Raw genomic sequence first — 16,237 nt, 5'->3', positions numbered from 1 at the left:
GACTCGAATTCGAAATCTAATTTAAACGATTTGAGACCCTTAACCATTCAAATCTAAAAGATCCTCGTTTTACTAAAAACGAAAACTTCAAATCCTTGTTTAGACAAAAAAAAAATCCACATACTTGTTTGATAAAACATTAAAGCACAAGAATTTTTTTTTTTTACTTTACCCCATTAAATAGGATAAATTACATACGTGGTGTACAACTTTTACCCATAATCACACTTTAGTGTACAACCAAAATTTTGTCACACTAAACTGTACAACCTTTTAGTGACCTCCCACTAAAATGTACAGTCGGTAATTTTGACCGGTCAATGCCTGGTCAATGCGCCACCTCATCATTTTTAACCTCCTAACAAATAAAAGTGGATCCCACCTAATATTAAATGACTAATTTACCCTTAGTTATATTAAATGACTAATTCACTCACTCCCACTCTCTCTCTCCCACCTCCACCACACTACCATTAGACTTCAGCTCAACCCTTCAACTTCATAAACTAATCCTCCAAGTTCCATTGATCTCTGATCACACAAATTAGGCAACTTTATCTACAACTGCGACAGAAAACACCAATGTCTAATGAAGTCGTCGATTGCCGATGGGCATACCTTCCCGTCGAACTGCTCCAAATCATCGGGAAACACCTCGATCCTCCCGTCGATGTTTTCCGATTCCGAGTTGTTTGCACTTCATGGCGATCCACTCCTCCCTCTTTCAACAAATCCAATCTCATCCTTTTCAAACTTCCTCGCCCTATCTCTGCCGAAGCTTTCTTATCACCGATGACTTTCTTCCGTCTTGAATTCGCCACCTATAAAGTCCAGAACAAATCTCGGTCTTACTCAACATCTCTGAATCCCACCTGCTTGACCAAGGTAGAGCAATCAATTAACCGCGAAATCCAACTTCTAATCCCGCTCTCCAACCGCCACATACGGCTATCTCCAAAAACGCTGAAGCCTGAATTCATTAAACTTCCGCTCAATTAACTAGAGGTTGTTCTCTTAAAAAAATAGAGGCTGTAATTTTAAACTCGCAAACCGCTGTCCAGTTTTGGGTATTAATAAAGTTGTTCGATTTTCAAATGAAAACAGTCTCCTTTTGATCAAACTCATTGTCGAAGAGGTGGAGGCGAAGTAGAAGTGGCCGGTAGTGGTGGAGGCGGAAGGGAGAGAGATAGGGAGAGAATTTAGGAGAGAGAAAATATGAAATTAATAGGAAAAAAAATAAAAAAATAAAAGAAAATATAAATTAGTCATTTAATATTAGGTGGCATCCACTTTGTTTTGTTAGAAGGTTAAAGTGATGAGGTGGTGTGTTGATCAGACCGGTCAAAATTACCGGTTGTACACTTTAGTGGGAGGTCACTAAAAGGTTGTACAGTTTAGTGTGACAAAATTTTAGTTGTACAACAAAGTGTGATTATAGGTAAAAATCGTACACTACGTATGTAATTTATCCCCATTAAATATGTAAATAAAATTTTAATTATGAAAATATTGTTTAGAAACTAAATATATTCAATATATTTAATTCATACATAATATTTATTTTGATAATAATAATTTTAGTTAGTTATTATTATTTTATATATATAAACTAATATGAAAGATAAATATTTATCTAATTAAAATATATATTCCTAATTTGATTAGAATTATATTATAATTAAAGAAAAAAACACTATCTATATTTTTCTATGGTGAAAATAGATACACATTATTATTAGAGAGAGAATTTAATTTTTGTAAGAGAAAATTACCTAAATTCTAAGAAAAAAAATTGAAAATTTGGAGGTTTATTCTTTTTTTTTTAACAGTAGGAAGGGCCTAGGCCCCGAAAGCAAAACAAAAAGACTTAGGAAGGATCCCGAGCTCTCCTGAGAATTCCAGAGCCGCAAATATCCGTCTTGATGATGTCCATTAGGCCTGCAGGGGGATTGTCACACCCGTGATACCCCAAGTTCAAAGTTCCTGCGAAATGTGCCAAAAAATCCGCTGCTCTGTTTCCTTCACGAAGGACATGAACAACTTTGACTTCCCAATCAGAATCAATACGTCTCCTACATTCTTTGATCAGCCAATCATAACGAAAAAAACTAGTCCCTCTCTTATTCATTACATCCACAACCACCTTCGAATCCATTTCAAACACGACTTTTCTCCAACCCATCTTCCGGGCTAGCTTAATACCATAAAACAATCCCCAAAGTTCTGCTAGATCTACCGAACAAATCCCCAAATTGCAGCAGAACCCTTTAATCCAGTTTCCGCGTTTATCCCGAGCCAAGCCCCCACAAGTAGCCCATCCCGACTCTTTACCCCTCGCACCGTCACTGTTAATTTTAATCCAATCTTCCTCCGGATGCGCCTACTGCACCAGCCGGTCAGCAAAAGGCGGTGTCGCCATGCTGCTATTTTGACAGCAGCGACCAGCCCCAACTTGCTCCTTTGCTTGTCGAATAATCTCATCAATCCTCTCTGTCAACCCACGCCCAACACCTTCAAACACCAATCCATTCCTCCATTTCCAGAGAAGCCAACAGTAGATCCCAAAAATCGAAGCCCAGGTTATCCCGTTTCACTTTTCCTTAGACTTTAAATTCCCCATCATCCACGCCCTCAAGTCTCCGGAGAAGAACTCCAAACGCCTATTCGCCAGGATTAGAAACAGCCAGATTCTCCGGGCTTCAATGCAATCACGCAATAAGTGTATCAGGTCCTCCTTCTCTCCGCAACACACACATTTGTCATCGACACTAAGATGCCGTCGAACACGATTCACGTTAGTGAGAACTGCTTCGTGTCCAACGGTCCAAAGGAAGAACCTGATCCGCTCGGTTGCCTGGATACCCCATATCAATTTCCACTCTGTATCAGACCAACCGCTAGTCCTTGCGCTGGACTGGCTCCCTTGCAACTCGTAAGCGGTTTTTGTCGAGAAGCTCCCTAACTTGTTCGGCTCCCAGGTCCAACCATCCATGTTGTTTTCCTCACCAAACAGAACAGTAGCCGCGAGCCTAAAGAGCTCGTGCTGCGGAAGGGTCAGGCGCAGGCTGTCCCAATCCCAACCTTGACCTTCATGCTAGTAGTCCGCCACTCTTTTCTCCTTTTCTTCGTCTTTGGAGGTTTATTCTTCAGCAAAGTATTTCGTGGTTGCCCTATTTGCATATAGACATTTGTGGTTTAAAAGTTTATAAATAGAGGTATGTGATATACTCTTTTTATAAAAAGAGTATTTGAAATTACATTATTAAGTTCTGATGACAATTAAGAGCCTTTTTTAAATTTTTGAAATTACATTTTATATATTGACAAAGCACAGAATCTAAAATCAAATTGCAATAAATGAACTTAAATATCAACTTAGTTCATAAACTGTCAAATTGATAAAAAAACGTAAAATGTTCACCATATCATTTATTGTTTCGATTTAAGGAGTTGTTTTTTTGAGGGGTTGTATTTTGTCAATAATTTTTTCAAAAAAAAAAAAGTCTCTGCCTATAATCAAAACTTAAATGTATAATTATAATACTTTATTTTATAAATAAAAATATCACATACTTCTATTTGCAAACTTTTAAACGATATATCTCTATTTGTAAATTAGATAAACCACATGCATTTTTTCGTACTTTTCCCTTTATTCTTCACTGTTTTCATTATTTCATTATTCTTTATTGTTTTATTCTTCACTCTTTGTGTGGATTTTGCTTGTTGATCAAATCGATTGCTTTTCAAGAAATATATGCTTCAAAATGGTAAATATCTAAACTACTTGCTTAATTAGTTTAAAGAAATATATACTTCAAAAGGTAAATATTTGAACTACTTAATTAGTTAGTTTATTTTTATTTTTATTTTTGGTTACAAAAAGGAAGAAAAAAACAGAACCAGAAAAGGCCACATTATGCAGCAACAAGGCGGGGGAGAGAAGCTCCTTGATAATCATCTTGCAGCACCTGCATCAGATGAGGATACTTTTCTCGCCAAGAGGTCGGCACATCAATTCCTTTCCCTATACACATGGGAGATTTTAATATGTTTAAAGTTGTTCATCAGAATTTGAATGGCTCTGATTTGAGATCGGAGATATGATGGACGGGGCAAGAGTTATTAATCATTGTCACAGCCTCGACACAATCAGATTCAACAATCAACTGTGACGCCCCTTTGGATTTATCGAATTGAAGGCTCGAGAGAATACCCTAGAGCTCTACTTCAAAAGGGCTCCCTTTCCCAATATTATGCGAATATGACGTCTAGATGTTTCAGGAATAAAAAAAAATTAATTCAAATAAAGCATCTAACATGTCCATTTGAAATCTAAACGTCTTTTGGCAAATAAATCATTTATTACTAAATTTTGTAAACTACATAATCTCAACTTCCAAAATTTTTCTATCATTTTACACTATTTTTCTATCATTTTACACTAGAGTTGACAAGGAGAAAGGGAAGAAATTTTATAATACTTCGAGAGTAATACTCCCGACCAATGAAAATCATTTTGAATCCCACTACATGGACATGATTGGTGAAAAAAAAAAACTATTTATACATGTGTCATGAATTCATTAATCGGGAGTATTACTCCAAAAGTACCTTAAAATTTTCCGAAAAAGGAAAGGGACGACATTCCCATCCCAACTCCACACGGATAACAATCATCCTCATCACCATTAGGTAGAGATACATACATCACAAATCTCCATATCGACATTGATCCTCATATCCACATGAATGAGTTTTCGATGGAATCCTTAATTTCCACATTAATAGTCTTAAAATAATATTATGAGATTAAACCATAGAGCAAAACTTAGCCTCCAAAAAAACTTTTAACTTCTTCATTCAAGTTTTGGGTTTTCTTTCGACTTTTAACCAAAAGATAGACCTGTTCTTTATGTTGCTTTATTTTTTTATTGAATAATTTTTTTGATCCGTAAGTGGCCATGTTCATGGGTCGGGCTTGGGCCAGGCCCACTAGGCTTTTGTCAAAAAAATACTCATCCCAAGCCGAACCCAACCTACTGCTAATTTAAATGGGCTCGAACTAGACTGGACTCAGCTCAAAAATCAAATCCTAAGCCCGACATATATAAGCCCACATAAATATATATGCATAATTTTTAATAATAAAAAATTAAATTTATACTTAAAAATAAATATTAATATATAAATATATAAATTTCATTAATTAATATTAATAGGCAGACCGGCCAGTGCTATTTTTATAAATACCAAGCCCGCCCAAAAAAGACACAGGCTTTAGCAGGCCTGGATCGGGCTAGGCCTAGAGACAAATTTTCATGTCCAAGCCCGACCCAAGGGACACAGGCATGGGTAGACCGGGCAGGTACTCAAGCCCGTGAACAAGTCTATATGTAAGTTTGATAATTTCTACTTTATTTGAAGTTTTTTGTTATTCCTCCCTATATGAATGATCGTGATCTGTTCTCTATGAGTGTTTGTTGTTTTTCTCCCTATATGAATGCTATTATGTTTTCCTTCGTGGAAATGGTGAAAAGTATTATCTACTATCATACAAATCTGAATCGTTGAAAGATCGTTCCTAAAGAAAAAAAAGACTATGAAGTCCATTTTGGATGGAGCAATTTGATGATTTTGTGCTAAAAACAGTTTCAAACATTGTCTACTATTGCTATACAATGATCTATGATATTGAAGATGTATATTCAAGCTCCTATGATGTATTTTTGGATTATAATTTTTTAATTACTTATGTCGAGATATACTATTTTTTTCCATCAAAGAAACAATTACTTTTCTTTCTAACAAAAAAAAAAAAACTTAAATGAAATGAATAATTAATCTAAAAAACGAAAGGGCTTACTAATCTTAGATTCCCAAGGGAAAAGATTGAATAATTATTTGAGAACAGGCAGATTATTATTATATAGAAAATATTGAGTTGGATGGCATAGCAAACATGTGCAGATAAGTTGGTAGAGATGTAAAAATGGAAAAGAGAAGTAACTACCGGGCATACGTCTCAGTCCTAGTCTGAGTCCTTATTTCGGGTTGGGAGACTTCCTCTCCAAATGCCGGCCAAGACACTACCAAAGACTGAGTGACATACACTGGAAACTGCACATGGTACAGCAGTGAGCGGGTTTCCAAAGTGCCGAGTTGCTAGAACAACTCCTAGCACCGAGTTCTGCAGCAAAATAAACAGGAAATGTGAGAATGTGATGCAGGAATGAGTTCCTCCTTCCTATAATATAAGATGGCACATTCTAGATCATATTTTTAACACTTAATTTGGCCATCCGCTCCCTGAATTTCAGTTTGCTGAAATTTATCCCTTCAACTTTGATTTTGGTTAAAATATTCCCCTTAATGTGTGCTACCATCGCATTGCTTATAAGCTTTTGAACCTCAAAACTGCTGCCCTAAACTTTGATTTCATGGAACGTGGGGTTCAAGCCTGATGGTACCATCCATTAAGGGGTACATGTCAAGCAAAGTCAAATTTCATGGGATCAAATATCACAAAATTAAAAAGAATATCAAAATTGGGCAAAAAGTATCAATTTTGCCTCCTAGTTCAAAAACTATGGAGTCCATTACAGCATGAGCGCCTTAAAACACAAAAATCAAGGGAGTTCCATTTGGATGGATGAGGATTTGAAATGACAAAGGATTACAAAAGTGTGTTTAAGTAAAAATTAAACTCCTATACAATATCAAACCCCAAATACTTTGTCATTTCAAATCCCAATCTAGCTAAATGGAACTTGATATATATTTTCTCAAGTTTGGTGATTTGACCGACTGCAGCAAAAGATACAACTTAGCCTCTGTACTTAAAGGAATTTGTAAAATAAGTCCATGTACTTCAATTTGCACGGGCACATGTGGCTACTAAAGTTAATTTTTTCGTTTTGTAAATTCCGGCCCTCGGTACAAAATTTGGCTCTTAACAAAGAGTTCCATCACTGTGTATTACAAACACAGTTACGCGATTGGAGAAAATAATTTTAATACATGTTGAGCTAGTATAATATACTGCTAAAGGACTGTGTCAATTGTTAAATTTTCTGTCAAGAGTCAAATTTTGTTTTTTTTAAAAAAAAGAGAGAAAGAAAATACAGTACCGGGCCAAATGTATACAATCAAAATGATAAGTTATGACAACTATAATAGGTTCCAATTTAGCTTTTCTCCCAATAAGTGCTTATAAGCAAAAGAGTCTTCCAGGTATAAGCTCAGACAATCACTTACCTGCATTCCCACCTCAATCGAGATAGTCCGTGATGAAGCAACATCAAGTCCAAGCAATCTTGCAAGCAAATACCCAAAGAAAAAACCAGATGCATGAAGTAAAGATGCAGCGAGCACCACTTGTCGACCAGACATGAGGATTGCTGAAGCACTCTGAGCAATTGCATTTCCACATAAGATAGCAACAGTTCCAACTGCAATGGGTGGCATCAAAGGTGATACAAATTGAACCAGGCCCTGGAAATATTGATTTAGAAATGCACCAGCCAGAACTGGAAGAAGCACAACCTGCATTCGGAATAAAGGAATTACCACTTTGCTCTTGACGGTTATAACATTGAATCACCTACAGTGAATATAAAGTTACCTGTAGGGTGGATAGTAGCAGTCCATATGCATCTACTGCTACATATTGACCAGCCAACTTGGCTGTGAGAAATGGAGTCATGACCTGCAAATAGAAAGTAAATGGAGAATATCAAATGGCAAGAAACACTTGAAGGAAACCTTGCAACAACTTGCTTTAGACAACAATTATGAATTCAAAGACTACCCCCTTATACATTATGACGCGGCTGAAAACAACAAAACTGAATCTGTCCATATTTCACACCAAGTCTTATTTCCAAATGATTTAATTCGAAAAATACTAGATTGTCCAGATCTAGTTTTGTTAGTGAAAAGCTTTGGACAGCTTTGCCCATGTATTTTCAATAGATAACTGCACGATAAAAAAAAAAAAAAAAAAATTCCAAGTGAAAAAAAGAAAATGGGATAAGCAAACAAAACTTGTTACTAACCACAGCTGCTAAAGTGCTTGAAGCTGTCATCAACACTGAGAGTGCTACATTTCCACTGGGAGACAGAAAGATCATCGCATGTTACCGCTGGGATTAAAATAAGCAAGCAGTTGATGGGTAGAAGAAAATGATGATATACTGAAAATCTCTAACCGTGCAATATAAGTCACGATGTTACTGGCAGTTCCTGCAGTCCATGAATTTAAGAACTATTAAGTTGGAGACTAGAAATTTACTAGTAATGGTTTCAAGGGCAAAAAAAAAAAAAAAAACGGGTTAAAGGTTCAATTTTGCCTCCAACGTACTTGGAGCACATAATTAAACCCCAAATATTTTCAACGGAGCAATGTTATGTTACCCTAGTTGTTTTTACCCTTTTTAAGGGATTCCGAAAAATATGTAGGTAACTATCATAGATTTCAGTTCATCATCGATATTTACTTGAAAAAAGCAAGATTGAACTTGGAGAAAACAATAGGGTAACATTATAGTCTCCTAACACTAAGCATTTATTTATGTGCGCCAAAATACAGTACATATTGGGATATTTTTGAACCTTAATCCTAAAGAAAAGAAAAAACAAGAGAGAGAGAGAGAGAGAGAGAGGAGTCATATGTAATTATGTATACCACCAGGGCAGCAGCCAACCAATATTAGGCCAGCTGCATAATGGGATGGCAGATTCAAGAGCTTGCTGACCAGAAACGCTGATATTGGCATTACCTGCACCATTGAGCAATTAACCAAGGATGAACCAGAAAATAACTCGCGCAATGAAAGGGGTTAGCATATAATGCAGCCATTTTGCCATATGTCTGCTTCAACTACAACTACACTACACTGAGAGGGAAGAAGATATCATAGTAAAAGAAACATAAGTCACAAATAATGCTCCTAACTGTATATGGACAATACATGAGTTTGTAATTCTCCAAATATCAACAATGTGATTGAGGATTCATCAGTCCCAAGAAAAATTAAGCATAAGAAGATTATGTTAATATAGTAAATCATAAGTAAGTTTGAGAAACCCAAAGAAGAGAAAAGAATAAAAGATACCGAGTACTGAAGAAGGAAACCAGCGAAGAGCTCTTTAGGCATAGCGAAAGCAGCTCTTAGATCATCGAATGTAAGTGTCATTCCCATACCAAGCATGGTGAGAGAAATGCCAAGGATTGTCCAATTGGGGGTTACCCAGTTGAACGAATTTGGGTTTAAGAGCGCCAATAGACAAGCCAAAGATACCCATAAGGGAAATGCTGCGGATATTGTCTCGCCAACAATTTCGATCCACTCCCTGAAAGTCGTCTGATTATTTGTGCTTAAATTATTGGATGAAAGACCACAGTGAAGAAAGGGGGTCGGTCTTGAATTTTCTAGCAAAGTCACTGAATTGAAGCGAATATGAAGTTTGGAAAAGGGTTTAGAAGAGGAAGTGAAATTGAGAGGACGGAGAGTTGAGTATGGGTTAGGGTTAGGGTTAGGGTTAGGGGTGAATCTGACAACATTGGTTTCAAGTCGACAACATGAAACTGATGACTGCATTTTTTTACCTTCTCACTCGTGATCTTTATGATGTGGGGTTGTTTTAATACACAATGGATTTGCATTTTCTCAGCATAAAAACTAGTTACGTAATATGTTTAACAGTATATCTCAAAGCATGATTGTACCGGTAAAAGAACCAGAAAATACATAGAAATGGGTATTACAAAAAAAAAAAAAAAAAAAAAGTGGATCCAAATTCCTACCTTTAGCCTCTAACAAAGACGTAAATACTTTTCACTCAAAAAATCTAAATCCTCTCAAATTCTAAACCCAAATCCAAACAAAAACTATGGATCATGGAGAGTCAGCAAAGGAAAAGGATTTATGGTACGTATTTTCGTTTGATTTGGATGCTTTTTATACGTTTAATTGAATCGATTTTCTGTTTTTTTAAAAATTCAAATCGCGGCATCGGACGCACGGCTATCACGCATCACTTGTGATGAGACGTATGAACATCACGCCTCACCGCAGGTGACGACGTGATGTTCATACGCCGTCACCTTGGTGAGGCGTGATAGCATCACGCCCTCACCTGTGCGAGGGCGTGATGCTCATACGCCCGTGTGGCAAAAACAGTTTTATTATTATTATTATTATTATTATTATTTTAGTTAATTTAATTTTGTTATTTTTATTTTATTAATTTTAGTTAAATTTTTATTTTGTTTAATTTAGTTTAACTAAATTTTTATTTTGTTAATTTTTATTTTATTAATTTTACTTAAATTCTTATTTTGTTAATTTTATTTTAACTAAATTTTTATTTTATTAATTTTATTTAAATTTTTATTGTGTTAATTTTAGTTAAATTTTTATTTCATGTTAAATTTAATTTAGTTAAATTTTAGTTAAATTTTATTTTGTTAATTTTAGTTAAATTTTTATTTTATAAATTTTTATTTTGTTTAATTTAGGTTAACTAAATTTTTATTTTGTTTAATTTAGTTTAACTAGATATTTATTTTGTTAATTTTAGTTAAATTTTTATTTTGTTAATTTTATTTTGTATAATTAAATTTTTATTTTGTTAGTTTTAGTTAAATTTTTATTTTGTTAATTTTAGTTAAATTTAGTTAAATAGTGTGGTCAATACGTGTAGATGGAGAGTGTAGCCGGGAAATCTATCTCGTCAGCAGCAAGGCAGCTAGATATGGATGCCGATGATACACCACGTCATACGAGAGCGCGTGGTGTTGATGTATCAGGCCGTAGACGTAGAGCGGCTGAGACGCAATAGTTGCGGGCGGCTCAGATAGATCAGCATGTGTTGGATCAGCCCGAGTTGGGGGGAGAGGAGACGAATGATTCGGGAGACCGAGATCCTGGTCTTGACATTGTCGATGACTATTTTCAGGAGTTAGCCAAGGCGCAGTGACGGTATGGTTCTAATGATGATGATGTACAGCCGACTCAGGGCTCGAACAGACAACGCAGGTGTGGTCGATTTGCTAGTATAGATATTATTTATAGTTTAATATTATTTAAAATTTAGTATTATTTATAGTTTATTATTATTTAAAATATAGTATTATTTAAAGTATAATATTATTTAAAATTGAGTATTATTTTTAGTTTAATATAATATTATTTAAAATTTAGTATTATTTATAGTATAATATTATTTAAAAGTTAGTATTATTGAAAGTATAATATTATTTAAAATTGAGTATTATTTTTAGTTTAATATAATATTATTTAAAATTTAGTATTATATTTAGTTTAGTTTAATATTATTTAAAATTTAGTATTATTTATTTTAGGGACCAGAAAACGGTCCAAAGCTACTGAGGACCGTAGTTGGATTGTTTCGGGACCGGTGGACGGTAGTCCTTGTGATGGTTCCGTGATTCCTAGTTTTTTAGGACACGTTGCCTCACGGATGTTGGGACGGCGTCATCGATCTTATCTACATGCTACAACAAATCATGTTAATATGGCACATTGGAGCGATGGTATCAAGGTATGACACCCAATGTAAGAATAATTTGCTCAATAAATTATTTTACTTATTATTTTTAACCCTAACCCTCAAAAACATTCAATACTTGTATATGTGTCATGTTTACATCTGAGGGATATGGTAGACAGGACTGGGTTGTCTCACCTCCCATCCACCATGTTCAAGAACTTGGATGCGCCTCTGATATCTGCGTTCGTGGAACGGTGGCAGCTCGATACGAACTTCTTTCACATGTCGTTCGAGGAGATGACTATTCGTCTGCACGATGTATGGAAGATTCTCCATATTCCGGTGCACGGTCAGAGGATCTCTGATACATGCAGTGTTGAGCGGCTGCAGGCCATATGTATGATCATGTTTGGGGTCACTTAGCAGGAGTTGCTATCGCCGGCGGCGCAATACTAGAGTGGTGGAGGTGTTTATGTTGATACTGTGGAGAGACTTACCCATCACAGGAAGGGTTGGGATGAGGGGACTCGAGCCACAGCGTGGATATGGGTTTTGTTAGGATCCACCTTATTTGTCGACAAGAGTGGCGATAGGATCAGGCCGTCCCATCTCCAGGAGGTTCACGTCGGTGTCAGAGGGGCAGTTGGACGTTCTTAGGAGTCTTCTACACTTGCCACCTTATATCGGCAGCTGGGGATAGTGAGTAGAGGAGAGTGCTCGGGTATATGTGGATGTTTGACCCTCCTCCATGCATGGATATATGAGTATTTTCCGATGTTCCGGCCCTATCGACTAATACTCCAGATTCCAGATGATGCTCCCCGGGTGTGCAGATGGGAGGTCGGGACTCCATACAGGAAGACCGTCTAACTCGAGACCTTTCGTGCACAATTGGACCAGATGACGGCAGCCGAGGTAAAATAATATTTTATAACTTGCAATAATTTACTTAAATAAATGTAATTTCTTATTATCATATTATTATATATTTTTTGCAGGTAACGTGGTTGCCTTATGGTCCAATCGCCGATGACGATCAGCTACGAGTGTCCTACATCGGTTGGATACGGTATAGAGACATTGTTGAGCCATATATGCCTGATCGAGTTCTGCGTCAAGTCGGTTATGTTCAACTTATCCCGGCTGAGCATATTAGACCCGATACTGCGTTCCGGCCATGGAAATCTCTATCGTACAGACTCGTGTATTCATCTGTTACAATTGATGATACTTGACGGAGATTTCCATCGACTCATGCGTTGATCGGAGGAGATGCCAGCCAGTTGGAGCCGATCTCGGTGCTTGTGATGTTGGGTACATGGAGTGGTACAGACGATATTTCCATCCTTGTCTGCTTCGTGCCCTCGGAATGCGCCGGTCCACCATTCTCGCTCCAACAATGGATATGTAGGTTTTTTTATTATTTTTTTATTATTGTTTTACATATGTTTATTTTCTAATATTTAATTTTCTGCAGTAGATTAGCCGTTTGGCAGGCATCGCTGAGCGGACGATCTCACGCCTGCCCGATGAGGAGGCTCCACCAATTAGGACTGATATGGAGCAGTTTATGGATGAATGGCATCGACCGAATTGCTATCTGTTGTAAAATAGTAGAAATTATTTTTAACGCATTTGAAAACATATATAATATTGCATGTATATTAATTAATTGTAATATTAATTTATTTATATTTAAAACTATAAGGTTAATCATTCCAATTATAATCCGCAAGAATCCACAATAAACCACTAATCCGCAGGAATCCGTATAAAATCAATTTTTTCCTTTCCCGACACGCGGACGTGAGGATATCACGCCTCACCTTGTGGTGAGGCGTGATACACACACGCCTCACCATATGGTAAGGCGTGATGTCCTCACACCCGGGTGTCGGGAGAGGAAAAAAAATTGGTTTTCCACCCCAACACCTGAAAAGGCATTTTCGTCCTTTCGGGTGGCTAAGGGTGGAAAATTGGGACTAGGAATAACAACACCAAAAAAATCATATGAAAATTATATTTTTTATTTCACATTTAACACTATAACATATTTTTTTTTTTTGTACAATATTAATAAAAGTTATACTAATAATAATAATTTTTTAATATTTTTTAATATTATGATAATATCAATTTAATAAATTTAATATGAAAAAGTTAAAAATTTATTAAAATCCAATAAATATAAAAATTAAAAAAGAGATTTACTTATAAAATTAAATAGTTATTTTTTAATTTTAACCCAAAAGCTTGAAGTGAAATGTAACGTCTTATTCATTGATTTTTTTTAAAAAAAATTGGTTTGAATCCACAACTTCCCACCTCTAATTTCAGAGATATATCAACTAAGCTATGTTCTTTTAATATTGAACTTGTACTTTTAACATGCCAATTAATGAGTTTTCATAATGCCTATTAATTTTTAATATTTCTTTAGCTATACTATACTCAGGAGCAGAGACGGGAGGCCTTGACCCCTCAGGTTGCTAGAACCGCCCTTACCAGCGGTAGTTTCGGCTGAAGGAATTTCTATAACCTATTAAATGGCGAAAAATAATTTAATTTAAGAAAATCATTTCCCACGTGATCAAATACATAGGTTAGATTAGCAAATAGTTTCAAAAAAAAAAAAAGAATATGTTAGCAAATAAATCAACTTTCACCGAGGAAGGAAAGTCGTTCCCTTTGTTTGAGATATAGAACCACAAACAGTAGTTCCTCTACACCACACACGCAGAGACATCACATAGAACACCACGTGTGCTAGCACTCCGATACTAAGAGCTCGAATGATAAAGAACGACCCCGGAAGGGAGAAAGGGGCGGCGACTCTCAGTAGGGAGAGAAGAGTGTATTCTTTTCTTAGGTTTTGCGTTTTGCGTTTTCCGTTAATTTTAATTATATTATTATATTTATTTTGAAAAAAAATATTATTTTATTCATATTATATGTGAATTGCTAAATACTGCCCCTAAACTACTAGTTACCGCTCCTATTTGGACTTTTTTGTCCTTCTCATAATTTTGATAAAAAACTGTTTCTCCAAAATCACAAACTCGAACAACAATAATTGAAATTATGAAAATAATTGATATATGACAACCCGAATCCCGAAAATTGATGATTACGAGTTGGAAACATTAAAATTTACATTTTTTATCAAAAAAATCATGAACATAATGCATATTTTTTTTGTGACGATTAGCATTTTTCACACAAAAATTTGGAGAATTTTGTATTTTTCGTCGTAAAAAATTAAACGATTTAACATTTTCCATCGCTAAAAAGTCTACAATTGTGCCTAGTCACAATTTTGGTCTAGGAGGGTTCTGGATCCGCCCAGCCAATGGCTTGGGCGGATCCGGCACCCTCCTAGATCAAAATTGGCGTTTTTGCTCAAAAATTCAAAAAAGAATTTTATCAAAAGGGAAAAATTGTCCAAATAGAGACGGTAAATAGCAACACCCTATTATATTTAAGAGTTCTACAAAATCTAGATTAATCAATAAATTTTCTCCTAAAATCTCTCTAATTCTCTACATATCTATATATATAATATAAAACAGTAACGATAGAACTGATGTATCACTTCCTCCTTTTTACTGATAAAAAATATAATATAAATTTTATTATTATATTTACCTATAAAAAGATTGTTTTGTTCGTACTATAATCTAGATTAATCCCTAAAATCTCTGCATATTTATTTATATATATAATATAAAACAATAATGATTGAAATGAGGTGTCACTTCATCCTTATTTTACTGATAAAAAATATAATATATAATAAATTAAGGCAAAAAACATTATTAGGCCCCTGATCTTTCATTTTTTGGTTTATTAAGCCCTTGATCTTTTATTTGGATACATTAAGCCCCTGATCATCTATTTTTAGTCTCATTAAAGCCCTTTATGACCAAATTAGTAAGTTATGAACATCTAATTCTGTTAACATACTGTTATTCAGTGCACTTGCATTTATATTTTCACTGTCTGAAAGCAATTTTGGATGTGTAATGCGACTATAGGAAAACTATAAAAACCTTAATTCAAACTGTAAAAAATATATTTTTTAATAATTTCAAATACAGATGAAGTTAATAAAGTATTTTGGCAAAAAGCATCCTGAGGCCCCTGATCTTTCATTGTTTGGTGCATTAAGCCCTCGATCTTTTATTTAGACACATTAAGTCCCTGATCTTTCATCATTTGGTGCATTAAGCCCTCGATCTTTCATTTAGACACATTGAGCCCTTGATCTTTCATATATGGGTGTATTAGGCCCTTCCGTAAATCAATTAATATATAGGTTTATTAAGGGCATGTTTGGTTAGGTTTATATAACTGCAGCGTTTCGCATTTTCTCTGGACATTGTAACATTTTGAAGCTTTTCACGAAAAGCTCTTTTCATGAACAGTTGTTTGTAGTTACTTGTTATTGATAAAATTACCCTTCTTATTTCCACAAAATGTGCTTCAATTTTAACATTATTTTTATTTTTAGAACATACTTATCGAAAAACAAGGTTTTATTGTGTTCAATAATTTTTTTATTTTTTATTTAAATTATTTTTATTAATTTGTATAATATATTTTTTATTTTAGAATTTGTTATTTTTAGAACATCATTTGTTATCACACCAAACATGCCCTTAATAAACCTATATATTAATTGATTTATGGAAGGACCTAATACACCCATATATGAAAGATC

The 16,237-nt window shown here is 35.1% G+C and overlaps 1 protein-coding gene across 3 annotated transcripts; it reads right to left on the bottom strand.

Moving 5' to 3' along the window:
- Positions 1 to 3,867: 3,867 nt before the first annotated feature.
- LOC136218589 (probable sodium/metabolite cotransporter BASS1, chloroplastic) lies at positions 3,868 to 9,666 on the bottom strand. Of its 3 annotated transcripts, none has more exons than XM_066005564.1 (8): positions 9,117 to 9,666; positions 8,687 to 8,780; positions 8,211 to 8,244; positions 8,058 to 8,112; positions 7,625 to 7,708; positions 7,258 to 7,545; positions 6,014 to 6,190; positions 3,868 to 4,027 (listed from the first exon to the last, which is right to left on the bottom strand). In XM_066005564.1, exons 1-7 carry the CDS (start codon positions 9,600 to 9,602, stop codon positions 6,032 to 6,034), a joined length of 1,200 nt encoding a protein of 399 aa, XP_065861636.1. In that variant the 5' UTR covers positions 9,603 to 9,666; the 3' UTR covers positions 3,868 to 4,027; positions 6,014 to 6,031. The 3 variants fall into 3 exon arrangements, with proteins under 3 accessions (XP_065861636.1, XP_065861635.1, XP_065861634.1); XM_066005563.1 differs by lacking the exon at positions 3,868 to 4,027 and adding an exon at positions 4,048 to 4,271; XM_066005562.1 differs by lacking the exon at positions 3,868 to 4,027 and having other exon boundaries at positions 5,847 to 6,190; positions 9,117 to 9,665.
- Positions 9,667 to 16,237: the final 6,571 nt, after the last annotated feature.

Source organism: Euphorbia lathyris, chromosome 2 (genome assembly GCF_963576675.1).
Source record: "Euphorbia lathyris chromosome 2, ddEupLath1.1, whole genome shotgun sequence".
NCBI classification, from domain to species: Eukaryota; Viridiplantae; Streptophyta; class Magnoliopsida; order Malpighiales; family Euphorbiaceae; genus Euphorbia; species Euphorbia lathyris.
The sequence above is the reverse complement of the archived record's forward strand: the minus strand, read 5'-3'. Positions and strand labels throughout refer to the sequence as shown.